The following is a 17,393-nucleotide window of genomic DNA, read 5'->3' as shown; positions in this document are numbered from 1 at the left end:
AATCGAAATTATTAAAATCAAATACAAAACATAAACCAAGTCAATTTCATACTGTATAATACTAGTACAAAATTGTGTAGTACTTGTAAATGGTCTCACATCTATTATAATAATTCTAACCTCATGACTCATGTCAAATTGTAATTGCAATGTGATTCATGTCAACTAATACCATCTTCCCTTAACTTCATACATTAATTTTGTAATTATACGACTATACGAGTGATTATTTTAAGGGTTTTGACCTTAAATTAATTGAACAAATCTTCCACTATATATATTTATATATATCAAAATTTATTATAGTATTATATACTGGTAGACATATATTTAATTATTTATTGAGCTTATTATATACATACTTGGTCAGATTCCATGTTGATTGTTGTTGAGATGCTATCACTCTGATATGAATATCTGATGACAAACCACCACATATATATTTTATAGCATATTTTCTAATCTTGATGAATTATTTACATGTATTTAATTTAAAAATACTAGAATAAAAGAAGGCTAAAAACAAAAATGTCATAATAAGACTTTATAAAAATTGGTCAGACAAAATACATAACAAATTTAATAAATGCTGCAGTTAAGCAGTCATTAGATTGTCCAAGGGAATAATTCTGTTTGAAGGTAATGAACAATGTATTAGTTAGTCAACTTCAGGTTAGATCTTTAATTTCTAAAACTAGACAATTATGCTTAATAAGTCAATACATGGTTCATTATCAGATTTGTTGGTGTTCTAATTTCTATCAACAACCAAACATTATTCAGTACAATATCAAATGTAGTTAAGCTTAAATGGGGCCTCATTTTTTTGGATGATTAATTAGGTACTCCGTACCATTGTACAAGTGTTCTTTCTTTATAGACATCGACATAATTAACTCTTCATTATAATCTAATACTTGAAATTAAAGCGATTGTGTGTTTAAATTCAGGGTATCTTATTACGAGAAGATTTGTACACAACTACACAAGTGAGTAAGAGATTTAAAATTATTTTGGCGGGATGAATTAGTTAAATGTATGTTAGTTGAGGGATGAAGACCATGAAAGAAAAAACAGGTATGGAATTTTGGTTGAAATAGTAATGTCATTTGGTGTTATTGATAACAAAACACGCAAATGATGTGATAAGATATTAAGATGTATGTTTGTGAGTGAATGAATGAATGATTGATAATATTAATATTGGAGAGGATGTGATTGAACATTTGTGTGGGGTTTTGCCTTTTAATTTGGATTGGATGCTCTCCTTTTCAAATACCATGTACCTTTTTTTTTTAACAAATACTTGGCTTCTCTATTATTGCTCCCTATGAATGATCATATGTTTCATAGTATCATGTTATTGAAATTCATATTCAAAACATTATACTTATTCTTTATATATATATATATATATATATATATATATATATATATATATATATATATATATATATATATATATTTCTTTTTACGCTTGTTGATGGATGTTTTCAATCATTAATATATTTAATTACTAATTTGTAAAATTATAAACATTTAATATTAAAATTGTATAAATCGAGATTAATATAAAAAAAAATCCAACGTGACTATATTTTTACTTAACTCTAAACTGTCAAAGTTAGTCAAAGTGAAATATATAAATAGTGTAAAAGTCAAATTGTTGCAACTAAAAAAAAAAAAAAAAAAAAAAAAAAAAAAAAAAAAAAAAACGGAGGAAACATTTGTTAGTTGTTACTAGATATAATCTAGATAACAAGTATTGCCGGAGTTTTAATTAGATTTATGAAGTTCATAAATCAACATATAAACCAAAAGGTTATTTGTTCTAAAAAAAAACTTTGTAAAGGAAAAGAGACCAATCTCACAATATATTGTCCCTGATGCATGTACATCAATTTTACAGATCATAAACATATGGGCCATTATTCATACGGTACATGCTAGTTTATCGTTGTCTCCATGATTAACATAGCTTTGTAATCTTGATTATTACTTTACTAACCAAACTAATTAGCCATCAATAATCGTATCATTCGTATGTACTATTTTTTTGATGTGCTACATATACTTTTTCCTTTTTCTTTATATTGAATTGTCTGTTACTTATAGTATAATCCTAACGAAAATGAGAGAAAATTAGAGGATACTTTAAATAGTTGATGAAGTATTCAACTTATTATTTGTGTGTTGACTATTATTATGATTCTTTTCTTGTTCATGTTTAATTATACTTATTGGATGCTCCCTTTGAGTACTACTTTTAATTTTTCTAGTGACTTGATAGCGAAATATAATACTTGTGTCACAAACATGGGCAACGGGTCAGTGTCGTGCCGTGCCGCGGTGGTGGGCGTGCCGTGCCTAAATTTGGCACACTCCAACCCACGGCACGGCCCACGTGCTTGTCGGGTCGCGGGCCAAACCGTGCCTTTTTTTAATAATAAATATAAATAAAAAAACGATATATATTATTTTTAGTACAACTTAATTTATGTTTATGTTAATGTTAATATATTTTGTTTTGAACGACTTTATTTTAATTAAGGTTATATAAATTATTTATCTAATTATGTTTAAGTTTATATTAATAATTTTATTAATTTAGCAAAAAACAACAATGCATATAATAAAAAAACAAAAATTTACGAGTACTCTAAGCCGAAAACACAAAAAAATGAAGAATAACTTATTTTATTATATGCCGGTAGCCGGTACGATAAATCGATAATACAAATAATTAATGATAATTAAAAATCATACAATAATTGGTGAATAACTTCATTTATTATACGGAATACGAGGTTCGATAATATAAAAATTGTACAATAGCTTATAATTATGGCGGGTCGTGTCGGCGTGCCGATCCACAGGCCGGCCACCGTGCCGCCTACCGTATGCCTCGTGCTAGATTTGTTCACGGCGCGGCCTACGGCCCACAGGTGGGCCCCCGTGCCCATCTATAGTCACCTTTCCTTCCTTTCCTTTACTTTTAATACCAAAAAAATTACGGGTAAAAAATAAACGTACTTGTAATATACACATTTTAGCTGTTTTAGGAAAACATACGAAAATATATAATTTGTGTCATGAATTTGATCATCCTAATTTAAGAATGAAGCCTTGCTTATATTATATGGAGTAAAGTAACTGTCTTTTATCTGGATACGTTATTGGTATTGATAAGCTTAAGCTTATAGGGTCTGTTCATATTTACTTATTTTCAGTTCAGTTTAGTTCAGCTCCAATCAGTTCAGTTTAGTTCAGCTCTAATCAGTTCAGTTCAGTTCAGCTCAGTTGTTAATTTTCATAAACATTTCCGTATATTTTTATGCATTTTAATTTTTCAGTTCAGTTCAGCTCAGCTCCAATCAGTTCAGTTCAGTTCAGTTCAGCTCAGTTCAGTAAATATGAACAGGCCCTAAGGCCCTCATATTACATTTTTTTTTGTACTCGTAATATACGACGGACCCCCCTCCTATCACAAGAGGGAAGTGAGGAGTCAAACTCAGGTCACTCTTAGGGGAGATGGAGGGATTTACACCTCAGCACTCGTGTATTACACGGGTTTGTTCTCTTCAACTTATTTTCCGTTAAATTCAGTCCAGCTCTAAAAAGTTAAGTTCAGTTCTTAATTTATTTCTCTCATAAAATATTCAGTTCAGTTCATTTCAGTTTAGTTTAGTTTAGTTCAATTCAGTTCAACTCAATTCAGTAAATCAAAACATGGCCGTACTATTACGTATAAGGGTAATAATTTTTTTAAAAAGTTCTACAAATGGACGAAATGGTTGCACCGACATTCAATAGCATGGTTCATGAGTCACTCATGACGTACAAAAATTGGATTTTCAATCCCAGGCATTTACATTTGGTCATTTGAAATCAGCACACTGTCCATATCAGGCTAATATTATATACGGACGGTGTACTTGTACTAGGTACTCCGTAACACATACGGAGTATTTTTTACTCCATTTTTTAGAAGCTGATTTTATAAACGATTTAATTTTAATTTTCACCTAGTTTTTCTTCAACTAACTTATATTGTATTTAACTTTTTACTGTGTTTTTAAGTAAAAAAAACAAAAATTGTTCAATCGTAATTTAAAAGAATACAATAATTATATTACAGTCTTTTTTGACACCTACTTTGTAAATGACAATTGGTTTGAATAAAAACCTTTTTTTTGGCAAAACTACACTCGTTCTCCACATTGTAAATTATTCATACCCTATTTTGTATCGCCGTGATTTACAACCTTTTAGGGGGTTTATCAATTTGTACTGTTGTAACTATGAAAAAAAGTTTTGTCTGATTCATCCTAATTAACTTCTTTTTCAATCCCGCATAAATATTTATTCCTTAAATAACTTGTACTCCGTACTATACTAAATCTAAAAAACTGAAATTTTAAAAAAATCCACAATAGGGATACGCTCAAAAAATTTAGCTTGATTGAAACTAATAATAACAAAACAAGATAACTCAAAGAGAAAGGGTCTTATTAAATAGCCAAATTCTACTGTACAAAAGACTAATTTTATAAATCCTAGGGATCGGAGAAAAGGGATGCTATGCTATAAATTAAATGTTGCAACGCTATGATTGATCAACTATGTGTTAAGAGAAAAAAAAAACAAAAAAAAACACTAATGCATTATATATTATGGATCCTATATATTACAGGATTGTACATGTTGATTAATCATTTGACATAGTGTCTATAGTCCATATACTAGGTTAAATCCCGTGCCATGCACGGTCATAATTAAACTTTACAACAAAATTTATAAAAAAATGATGTTAATTCAACAAATTTATCCAAAAAAAAAAATTTGTAACAAAATAATAGTCTCTAATTAAAGATATTGATGGTCAAAGTTGTGTCTCAACAAATGTGCAAATCCAACCATAACTTATAAAAAAACGGAGAAGTATAATATAATAAAATGATTTTGTTAAGTTGTTCTTATAAACGTTATGTATATTTGTAAGGATTTTACAAATTATCCTACCAAAATTATTATTCCTATTTTTAATTAAAATAAGTTTTAAGTCGGAGGAAAAAAAATTATAATAATATTATGATAATCTTGGATGATGATATATGTCAATACCTTAATTTTAAACTATGTTAGTATATTTGTAACTAAAAGATTTATAGTATATAAAATAATAATAAAAAATTAATTGAATATGATTGGATAAAATGTGTTGTCAAAATGGAAATAAGTATCATGGTAGGTTATAAAATGGAAGTTATTAAAATTTGGCAAAAAAAAAAAAAGGAAAGAAAAAAAGGCGGGAAATTTTTTTATAACATCGTGACAAGTGTCACTTTAGGTTCGCTTTTAGTATAGGCTAATGATTCTCTTTATCTTGGTTTTATTTTATAACTTTAATTTTATATGTATTTCTATCAATGTCAAGATTAGTGACACTTAGGGCCCATTCTCTTACGTTGAAATTCAGTTCAGTTCAGTTTAGTTAAGTTAAGTTTAGTTCAGTTCAGTTCAATTCAATTAAGTTTAGTTCAGTTCAGTTCAGCTCAGCTCAGCTCAGTTCAGTTCAGTTCGGCTCCTAATTTCCTTCTCTTATAAAATATTCATTTCAGTTTAGTTCAGTTTAGTTCAGCTCGGCTCAGTTCAGTTCAGCTGAGTTCAGTCAATGAGAACAGGCCCTTAGACTTGATTAAAAAAAAAAAAAAAAAAGTCTTTGAAATTTTATTTTTTTTGTAAAAAAATTCTAATGATAGTACCTGCACATGCTGCGTTAGTATTGATATGACTTTTAAGAGTAGAAAATAAAGTGTATATATATATCTTAACAAAATTATTTGATTTTTAATTGAATTAAACCTTATTGCAAAAGTAACAAAATTGGAAGGAAAAAAAAAGTTAATAGTATTATCGAAGACTAAACTAATATATATATATATATATATATATATATATATATATATATATATATATATATATATATATATATATATATATATATATATATATATATATATATATATGTTTTTTGACGGAAAAGACTAAACTAATATGTAGCAGTATTGCTTAATAATATTTACCTCATTTTTTTACAAAAATAATACCAAATAATTGACTACTTATATGTAAAAATATATTAGTTGGGTTTATATGGAGAGTTATTATTGTTAAGAATTTTAATTGGAAGAAAGATATTTTAAATTATTATAAAATGATTTACTTAAAGAATCTGCGTAAAAATGGAAAGTAAAATGGGCGGGAAAATTGTTAATGAGATTGTGACAAGTGTCATTTTAGATTCGCTTTTAGTATAGGTTAATGATTATGATAATAATGTATAGTACAGTTAAAGAATCCATTTTATCCGGACCTCTTAAAAAATATTGATATTATATGCTTCCCTATTTCTTTCGTGAATATATTTACAATAATAAAAATAAATAAATAAACCTCCGTCCTTCAAAAATACATAAACTTATAAACAAAAGCTAATCTTTTGTGAGTATTTTTTTGAATAGTGTAAAAGTATAATCATGATCATTATCCATGAAATAACGATGTAAGAAAAATGATACTTTATTTTCATTATGTAGTATTAATATCGAAGTATATAAGGTTTTTTTTTTTTGTTTTTTTATACATATTTTAATCATACGCAATTAAAGATATTACTACTTAAATTTATAGTATTTAATTACCATATATGTAAAATATAAATGAAAAAGACAAATGGAACAAACAATAAGAAACGAAGAACGGGAGTAGTAAAATTAAGTATCAAAATCAGCATAGGCGTCTCCTAGGTGATCGATGGTCCTGACCTCAGTCCTCAAACACGATAAAATGAGGGATAGAGTTAGTGAAGGGTGCACAATTGTAGAAAGCATGCCGACAGTTTAAGGGTATATATAAATATAATTCCATTTCCTCAAACTTAATTGCATGCCCATATTTCATTTTCTTTCCCCACTTATTATGACTTGTATATATAGTTGCATGTCTTGTACCTTTCTATCAATTTAGGAACATGTATTTAATTTTTTCAATGCTCACTTCCTTATATATATCAAGGGCAAATTTAGGATCATTTTATGTATGGACTCTAGTACTCTACTTAATATAATGGTCACACGACTAGTGTTTGACACGTGCTTGGTTCAAGTTCGGAAAGAAATATAATAATTTATATTTATATATAATTCGATCAGTATAATAGTATCAGTGTGAAAATAAAAAATAAAAATGTATACAATATAAATATGAAATAAATACATATATATGCATAATTATGTATATACGGACACATATGTGGAGTAAGGAGGACCCTAATTGAGCTCAGCTTTTCGCTTGCTTTCTTAGTTTAATTTTATGGAAGTGTGTTTATATATTGCGTATATATGTGTCGGTGTGTATATACTTGGATTACGTACGTCGTATATGATAAATTACTATCACGGAGTGTATTACATATGCAACCTGGATATATTAAAAATAAATAAAATCGTGACATAATAGTGTATATGAATGATATTTTTAATAAAACAAAGTACTTTAATTTAATTAGTTGAATAATAAACTATAGTATATCAGACTTAAATGGAATCTGTTCAATAAAATAACATTACACTTTTAAAAAGGAGGGGAAGACATGAAATGATGTTCATCATGAGACTATAAATTGTTAAGCTCTCCCAGATCAAGTGATTATGGCTCCAATTGGTGGAATTACAATAATTATTTTTAATTCAAATTTAAGCATAATCGGTCTTCAATTCATCATGATTATGATCACTAAATTAAAATAATTATCCCAAGAAATTGTCATAATAGTACATTTTATTCTCTTAAAAGATTATAGATTCGTCAAAGTAGAGTAGGAGTAGTAGAGAAGCTAAGTAAATGCGTTGCAGTGCCGTGTTTAAATTAAGATAAGTACATACATATAATTCAAGTTTTTAGAATTGAATTTCTCTTTATTATTGGTCAAAACTAGATTTGAATGTTAAGAAACCATCAACTATTCTCTTACTTTCTACCGTCCAAAAGAAAATCCTTTAAATTTACCAAACCATTCTTTAAATTCTTAACTAACATTTCTTGTCAATTGATGCATATATATACATATATTTTTCTGCAAGGATGTAAAATTAAATATAATATTAATTAATATGTATTTGGACTTTTTTTTGGTTTTCCACCCGTTTCACCCTTTGGGCTAATCTGGATTCGGGATCAGTTTTGGGTGGTTAGGTTCAAATCCCCTCCCGATTGTTGTTGCGGGGGATCGAACACGAGTCCTCCCTACCAAGTGTAGTCCCAATTACCACTACACCAACAACCAATTTACCAATTGGTAATATATATGTGCGTGGACATAAAATGGCGAGACTCCATGTTACTTTTCACATGACATGTATGGAGATGACATTAATTGCATTGAACCGTATTGGTTCTTATTACCTTGCAAAGTTGCAATTGTACAACACATAAAGTCCTAATTAAAATCAAATTCCTTTATTGTTAATCCGTAATAATAAACATGACTAGCTAGCTAGATGATTAATATAGTATGAGAAACGTATATGTACATTATACAGTGTTTGTGCTTACTGCATACATGACTTAAATATTTTTATGACACATATTACCTGATTTAGATTATAAAAGAATTACGTAGTAGATTTATAGAATTTGTTACATACACCCTGGTATACCGTACATCCAACTAACTTTGTTAGTTTTTGCTTTTCATTTGATGATAAAATGAAAACACAATCATTAAAATGAGAACAAATACTCATGGATCATGGATGTACGTTGCACCCGGGTGTATATAATAATAACCTCTCATATATTTAAGACTACCAATAAGTAAAACTCAAACTTTTTTTTTTTTTTTTTTTGATAATGCAGTGATGATTTGATGAGTTGTTAGTATCAAGCCATCACTATATATAGCTTAGCAGTTGGAGATCAAATAACGATCAACTATGCATCATGCATGGATGACTATGACTATGAGACCTTGAAGGTGATAGAATTAATTATGCATTAGTTAAGGATAATGTATATACTTTATTAAACAAAAAACAGTTGGAAAACTTGAATTACAAGAAAAAAATAGTAGTAATTATAATTTTGAGGCAACCTGTAATTAATCAAGTCAAAATTGGGATCATTATATTGGTTGTGACTTGACAAACTACCTAAAGAATGCAATTAGAAGCAAACAGTTAGAAAGGTAACTTGGCAAATCTACTTGCATTCTCATGCAACCATGCAGATTAGGATTGAATGTCCATAAAACTATATAATGATATACAATGTATTTATTCAAAATTAACTAATTAAGTGTAAAGCATGCATTAATATAATATTCAATATTATCCAATAAATAATTATGCTCTAAGGGCCTGTTCTGTTCCGTTGAAATTCAGTTCAGTTCAGTTCAGTTCAGCTCAGCTCAGCTCTTAATTTATGTCTAACGATATTGCTAATGATATAAAGCCAAATTTCATTCTTTTAAGCTCTTATTACAATGACAACAACAACAACAACAACAACAACAACAACAACAACAACAACAACAACAACAACAACAATAATAATAATAATAATAATAATAATAACAATAACAATAACAATAACAATAACAATTGAAATAATAATAATAATAATAATAATAATAATAATCAATAAATAATAATAATAATCATCAATAAATAATAATAATAAATAGCATATGTGTTTAAAATGTTTAGAGGTTTCAAGTTTTTAATATATTTTCCATACATTTTATAATATATTTTCCATACATTTTATAATTATAATTATATAGTATATTTTTCGTAAATATTTTAATATGTACATTTGTATATACACATAAATAATCAATAAATAATCAAAGATCACTAATCCGTAGTTAAAAATCACTAATTAATCAGTTCAGTTCAGTTCAGCTGAGTTCAGTCAATCGAAACAGACCCTAAGCCCGTTGGTATGTCATATAGTATTATAGCTAGTGAAATACTCCGTAGAGTTTAGATATGAGCTATGTTATGCTCGAGATTCCTTGTCTCGTTTCTTATAATTGTAAATTCGTAATCAAGACAGATTTATGATTTTACTACAAAAAAGAATATATTTGGCAATGTAGGGGTTTATACGTTCCAAAAAAACCATTGCACGAAGTTCATTAGTCTCGCTGACTCAGGTAAGCCAATTTAGGCAATTATTTTCTTACATTGTAATAAAGTAAGGAGATTCGTCTATACACCGTAGTGCAAGGAGGCACCTCATGAAAATGTACATAATCATCAAAATTAAAAATGAAAAATCTATACTTAGTATTTAAAAAACCAAACAAAAAAAAACATATGTCATCATTCTATTACACTTCACTATCATTTTCTTCAACTCAATGTGCCACATGTCATTTTATATTTTATATTTTTAATTATACAATTTTTCTTAACTTTTTCATTAAACACTTTATCTTCATCTCCCCTCTTTAATTCAACCTTTTTATTTTCTCTCTTTGATTTTAGTCCCTCCATCTTCTTTCTATTAAGTCTTATTTTAAATTAAAGTCCCAAAATTTTATTTCTTTAATTATGTTTTCAGTTACATATTACACTCATAATTATTTATTGGTATTTCCTCACTCATCTCTCAATGCAATTTTCTATGAACAAGCCGTGCATTGCACGGGGCGGAAGGCTAGTTATCATTGATTACATCTTACATCAAAATACCACTTTCATTAATTTTCAATTGCAATAAAGAATACTCCGTATTATTTGTAAGACTTAAAAAATGCTTATGTTACAACTAAAAATTAACGGAGTAGTGTAAGAATTTTCAAACATATACAAGGCACGTGTCGCCTCGGACGGTTCGATAGGACATACAGGTTAGGAGAAACTACGATCCGCTATCGAACCGCAGGATCCTCAAATCCCCAAATCTATACTCGCACGACCACCAACTCATCCTCCACCAATTTCCAAAAATACCCTCGAAAACATTATCTATTTACACCTCATACCCTTTCCTGCAATCCTGCTGTCCTCCTTTACAAAAAGTCAAAAAGCTAAACTCACCTCCACTTTCTATTTCTCTCTCTCTCTTCATCCCTTTCACTTTCTCTCTCATCACCTCCATTAAAATCATCACATTCACAAAAAAATTTCCATTGATGAAGCAAGCAAAAACCCCCATTTCTGGGTTTTTTGTTTTCTTACATAAAATTAGGAGAGATAAACTTAAAAGCTCTGATTTTTTATCATAATTCCAGGTGGGTACACTCAAAACTCAACCCAAAAAAAAAAAAAAATCTGGGATAAAAAAATGGTGTCAGATTCTTCTTGAAGCAAACCCAATTTTTTTTTTTTTTAAAAAAGTGATGATTTTTTAAGTGGGTCCCAGATATCATCTGTCTTACAGTATTGTTTACCCCTAACATTTGTCAAAAATTCACTTTTTTTGTGATGGTATTTTCCCAATTTGATTTGATCAGAATTTAATGGAAGCTACTCACATGGGATTTTGTACATTATTTGTAGAATTTTACAAGAAAAGAGGTTCAGTAGTGTTCAATTAAATTACCCCACCATTATTTGGGATTTGGACCTTTTCTTTTCTTTTCTTTTTTGGGTCGGTTTTCAGCAAAGTTAAAGTTGGGGAATTTTGTCAATTTTTTATTTCTTCTTACAATGATTACAGTCTGGAATTTCCTTTTTGCCACTTTAATTTTATGATATGATTTTTGGAGTGGAAGAAAATAAACCCCCAATTTGATTCTTTTTTTCTTTTTTTTTTAGGGAATTCAATGCTGAATCTTTAGCTGGGTTATTCTCCAATTCATCTATATCCTCGAGATTACTCGAGGTTTTAACGAATGTATCGTGTACGATTTCGGGTTATTTTTAGTGATGATTGAAGAATTGGAAATTTGGAGTGCTTAAATTTATAAGAAGGGGAAATTTGGTCTTTTTGGTTTTCTCTTAAGTGAAGATTAGATTGTCCAATTTTGAGGGTTTGGCATCTTTTTTGTTTTTTTTTGGAATTGTTCCTGGTTTATGAGTGGGAACGTGCTACTGTTGGAAGTATTGATTCCTTGCTATCAGATGAAGGTTTGATATATTCTTGGTGGTGGGGTTTTATTAAATTTGAAGATTTTTGTTATTTTCAGGTAATTTTGCTTCTTCATCTTACTGTAAGTGTCTGTTTTGGTTTTTATCATCATCATTTATAAAAATTTAATTCTGTAGTAATTTCTATCTTTTTTTATTTTTTATTTTGTCTCCTTGAATTTGTCCTGTAGATCATATGATTTTATCTTTGTTTATGCTAGAATCTAAATTTTTATGCTTGCTCAAAAAAAAAAAAAAAAAAAAAAACTAAAAAAAAAATATCACACACAGTCACACACACAAAGTTAAAGTCACTTATGGAGATGAATCAATAAGATATTGTGATCTTAATCTCTACTACCTTGCTTGCAAAAGTTAATGTTGTATATCAAATATTTCGATTTTGAACTGATTTAACTTTGCATCATTGATGCCTTTTGATGTTTGGCTTGTTGGATTTGCCTAATTGAACTAGTGAAACTCAGCTCGTCTCGATTTCGTTGATTTATACTATAATTTTTGGGGAATAAGATTGGATGAGTTTGTTTTAAGATGGTTTCCATGGAATTATATGATAGTTTTTTCTGCAATCATTGATGGATTTGCTTTCCAATGTGGATAGGTAGGAGTTTCTGGCTAAGGTACTTGCTGCTAACTATGGCAAAGGGATCAAGAAAAAAGGTTGCCAGATACCAGAAGGACCAGTCAGGATGTATGTGGGGTTTGATTAGTATCTTTGATTTCCGCCATGGTCGCTCCTCACAAAAATTGCTGGTGGACAAGAAGCGGGTGAGCAGGCGACTAGATGGTAATATATTCTGTTTATATTTTGAGAATTTTTAGTTGTGAGTAAAATTTTACAGTAGGTGTTGGATTACAGTATTCAATCTTGTAGGAAGGTCTTCTGATCTAATAGTAATTCATAATGTGTGGCCATGATTTAGATCTCTTTATTATCAATTCCGTGGTCTGCTTTTGTGTGGTCATTGCTAAGCAAATCTATCTTTGGAAGCTCTAGTGTATCGTTATATATTTACATAGATTGACCTTCAGCCTTCAGTGCTGGAGAGAATTATATTACGTAGTATAAGAAATGAAAGCACATATGAAATCTATTATTCACTTGATCCTGCTATTAAGACTTGGGAATATACTTCGTATTAGTGTTTGTTTGGTAGCCGATTTTGGTGTCTGTGTTATCTTACCTGGCAACTGTGGAGTGAACCAAATCTTCTCATGTTCTGTGCAGGGACTGCATATGCGAATATTAATCTTGAGACATTGACTGATTCATGTGAAATCTGTAATGACAATGAAGTAAGTTCCTCTTCTTTGTTCTTTCTCAATCCTCTTCACTTTCTTTTTGTTGATGTTCTGGAACACAATAGGTTCATGCTTATAGCCTTATAGGTCCCTAACATGATTTGTCATGGGATGAATAATTTTTTTTAATAGTATGAATTTGTTTTGTGCTTGGCTGTACATGTCATTAATGGTGTGTATATAATTTGGTACATTTATTAGGGCTCGGTCCAATGTGAAACAGCAGCAAGCGACATTAGTAAATTGAGCGTGAAAGAACTAATGGAGGAAGAGATGCTTGGGGAGCAAGATCAGAAAATTGCTAATGGAGAAGCAAAGCTGAATACAACAGGTGACGGAGGTAATGTGAAGAAGAATCGTCGATGGATGAGAAATAAGATGTCCCTTGATCTAGATGCTAGTGGCTTTGTTGCAGCCGAGGACTTAAAAGCTGAAAGGCCTAGCCACCGAAAGAACAAATCCTGTGGTAGTGTCGACCTAAATGTAATTGTGGAAGAACTATGTAACAGGATTCACCAAAAGGGTACCAGTTGTCAGAAGCATGGTCAAGATAGAGAATGTACCATCCAATCCACAGAAGATCCTTCTGTCATAGAGAGAAAATTGTGGGAATCAACAAAGGTGTTGGTGAATCATTTTACTGATGGAAATAGCTCCGGTAAAGATGGTAAAATTCAACCTTCAAAAGAACTCACCGATGCCCTTCAGATTCTGAATTCACACAAAGATTTGTTTCTGAAGCTCCTACAGGATCCAAACTCACAGTTGGTGAAACACATACAAAGTTCGCAGGATATTGAAGTTGAAGAAGGCAAGTTCAAAGTGCTGACAGGGTCTGACATGCTACAGCAAGATATTGGTAATGCTAAACAACAGAACTTCTGGAGGAGGTTTAAGGGCTTGGAGAGAAATTCCTCAAGAAAAACCGATACTTCAGAGGATATAAACAGAATTGTTGTTTTAAAACCGGGTCCACCAAGCTCAAATAATTCTGAAACGGCCTCCCTGTGCAGTTCATTACCAGGATCTCCTCAGACCAAAGGAGACAAAGGTCAATTTGAAAGATCATATTCCCCCTTTTCCTTTTCCGAGTTTAAGAGAAAATTGAAACATGCCATGAGGAAAGAGCAACATAGGTTGTCCCATCAACCGTCAGATGATCATCCTACTCTGGCCAATCAAGACAAGAAATTTAGTGGAGAATTGATTGGAATGGCTTCTCCTAGTAGAGACCATTTCTTTATCGAAAAAATACCTAAAACTTCAGTTGGCAAGACAGGAAAGCTAAAAGATGACAGTGCTCTTACTCCTGAGCAAAGGGTATCCAACATTTATATTGAAGCTAGGAAGCATCTTGCTGAGATTGTAGGAAATGGTGACATAGATGCAGATATTCCCAACAAAAAAGGGCCCAGGTCTCTTGGGAAAATACTTGCTTATTCCGGCTACAGTTCTCCTATATGCAGTCCTAGAACAGAGGGAGGTATGAAATTGCCACCCAATGGGGAATGTCAAACAGGCGATGAGAAGTCATCTCAAATCACGCAAACAAGCTATGTCAGCCATCCAGCTCAAGTGAAGGAAGAGTCACAAAATGAGCTATGCATAGCTGTTGACAAACCTGTCCATGAAGCTGATGTTTCCATCATTGAAACTCTTACTATTGAAGGGCTTCCTCACGAAAGGAATAATGATGAGCCTACCTGCGAAACTGAGGCTTTGACTTCTGAAGGTATGCCTTTTACTCCAATTTAAGATTCTCAGAATTGTGCTTTACATTTATGTAGAATATTAAGTGTGAATTCTTGCAATTTTGTAGTTCCCGTGGTATCTGTTAGATCTCCTGATGCACAGTCACCGAAAGAGAGTGATGCGAAGGAAATCTCCACTGAACAATTCTCACCATCTCCCATTAAGAGGAATGATCAGGAAGATAGTAGCTGCTCAACATGTTCCGATAAAAATTTGCATCCAACAATCCTAAAAGAGGTTAATACCTTATATGTCTTTTTTTTTCCCTTTCATCTGTCTCTGTCAAACCATTGCAATAGCGCTTAACTGTTTTCTTTGATTTTCTGCAGGATTTATGTGAAGAGAACGAACCATCATCGTCTTCAAATGCGTCACCACTTATTTGTAAATTGACTGAGAATGATGAAGATCTAGATACCGCGAGTGATGCAACAAGCAGGCCTAGTCCCATATCTGTTCTCGAACCATTATTCCAAGAAGATGACATTAGCCCTCCTGGCAACAAGTATTCGAATGGTAAGACTTTATTCTAATATAGTAGTTGGATTACTTGCATATGCATCAAAATGAGGCAACTAATGGTCTTAAAATTTGCATCTGTAGAGCCTATTCGACCACGACAAATAAGGTTTGGAGAAGAAATTTCTGCACCTTTAGAACGAGTTTTAAGCTGCGGGACTTGTGTGCATGATGACAAGTATACGATTGAGTTTGTTAAAGCTGTGGTCCAAATGTCTGGTTTGTCTTGGGAGGAGCTTCTCCAAAGGTCGATTCTCTCGGATCATCTTGTCGATCCATCATTGCTTGATGAAGTCGATTTTCTCCCAGACCTGCTTTCTTGTGACTTCAATGTTCTCTTTGATCTTATCAATGAAGTTCTTATCGAGATCTGTTGTTTGAACTTTGGCTGCTTGCTATCACTTACAATGCCATACGTTCAACCAGAGTTAAAAGGAAAAGATATATTTACTGAGATATGGAAGAGAGTCGACTGGTACTTAAAGCTGGAGGGACCCCCACGAACGCTAGACCAGATTGTCGAAAAAGACTTAGAAAAACCTGGGAAATGGTTGGACCTGCAGCTTGATTGTCAGTGCATTGGGATTCGAATACAAGAAGCCATTCTCGAAGAACTGGTGCAGGAAACAATTTTGAGCTTTGATACTGCGGGATTGGAGAGTGAATCTTCCGTCATCCAACAGGCTGTAGCAAAGGATATTGACATTGACGTTGAGGTATGACTGCAATTGACTTCCTTCCAGGAGCTCCCTTTGGAAATCCGGGCAGTTAGAAAGACTCATGGGAGCAAAGTAGAATAGGTTGCAACCTAACAATACATCAGAGTTCCTGAGCAAGAATCTGAGATCAGCTCGTGTTTCCTAACTTGGAACAATAGTAACATTGGATTGCTGATAACGTACCACCTAGTTTCACGAAGAGTTGGCTGGAACAACTTTTCGGTAAATGCTGTAGGAAGTGAATAGCTGACACAACAGGTTTCCGACAGGTTCATGCTGGGCCAATGCATTCGAAGTCGTGGAAACTACATTGATTGTTTGAGAAGTTTATAGGATTTAGTGTGTGTAGCGTTTTGAAGGGTGTGTGGTGGTTTATAGTTTTTGTTTGTACATTTTTTACTTGGGTGTTTCTCGGGGCTGATTGGTTTTAGTTTATTCCTCCCCTTGATTATATCATGTTATAGCTATAACCGAGTGTATAAGCGTGTGTAATTAGGAAATAAAGATGGAAGTGAAAATCACACATATATACACATCTATATATATTTAGTAATAGTGTATCTTCTCAAAACCTCTGCCTCATTTTTATGCTATATCTTACAACTTACTACAAAGTCATTACTCCGTATGTCTTAACACTAGATGATCGGAGCTTAGAAGAGCAAAAACATTAGCCTAGTTATGTCTTTCAAACTACAACGTTGACAAGATATGACAATGCAAACTAGAAACGAAAAATGGAGGGTTTCTAACGTGTTGTACAACAATACATTTAATTACTCAAATAAGTCCAAATAAGTCAGATTAGTGTTGATAACAACACGGAATTAACACTACTCGGCCTATAATTAATTTTTAGTTAAAATTCGGATATTTTTAAGATTGTGGAGTATAAGGCCCTGTTTGATTCACCTTAAAAAAATAATATTAAGTAAAAATA

The 17,393-nt window shown here is 31.3% G+C and overlaps 1 protein-coding gene across 1 annotated transcript; it reads left to right on the top strand.

Annotated features, from left to right (window-relative positions):
* Positions 1 to 11,087: 11,087 nt before the first annotated feature.
* LOC145639573 (uncharacterized) lies at positions 11,088 to 17,006 on the top strand. Its single transcript, XM_081690850.1, has 8 exons — positions 11,088 to 11,302; positions 11,829 to 12,199; positions 12,763 to 12,948; positions 13,390 to 13,457; positions 13,665 to 15,195; positions 15,283 to 15,452; positions 15,545 to 15,731; positions 15,819 to 17,006. The coding sequence occupies exons 3-8, from the start codon at positions 12,798 to 12,800 to the stop codon at positions 16,454 to 16,456; spliced, it is 2,745 nt and encodes a 914-aa protein (XP_081546976.1). The 5' UTR covers positions 11,088 to 11,302; positions 11,829 to 12,199; positions 12,763 to 12,797; the 3' UTR covers positions 16,457 to 17,006.
* The last annotated feature ends 387 nt before the right edge of the window (positions 17,007 to 17,393 follow it).

This window comes from Chenopodium album, chromosome 7 (genome assembly GCF_948465745.1).
Source record: "Chenopodium album chromosome 7, dcCheAlbu1.1, whole genome shotgun sequence".
NCBI classification, from domain to species: Eukaryota; Viridiplantae; Streptophyta; class Magnoliopsida; order Caryophyllales; family Amaranthaceae; genus Chenopodium; species Chenopodium album.
This window is presented reverse-complemented; position numbering and strand designations above follow the sequence as displayed.

Bases quoted from the DNA above. Each gene is read 5' to 3' on its own strand.
- LOC145639573 (XM_081690850.1), top strand. From the start codon at position 12,798: ATGGCAAAGGGATCAAGAAAAAAGGTTGCCAGATACCAGAAGGACCAG. The intron at 13,458-13,664 runs GTAAGTTCCTCT...TACATTTATTAG, and splicing joins AAATCTGTAATGACAATGAA to GGCTCGGTCCAATGTGAAAC. The intron at 15,453-15,544 runs GTTAATACCTTA...GATTTTCTGCAG, and splicing joins ATCCAACAATCCTAAAAGAG to GATTTATGTGAAGAGAACGA.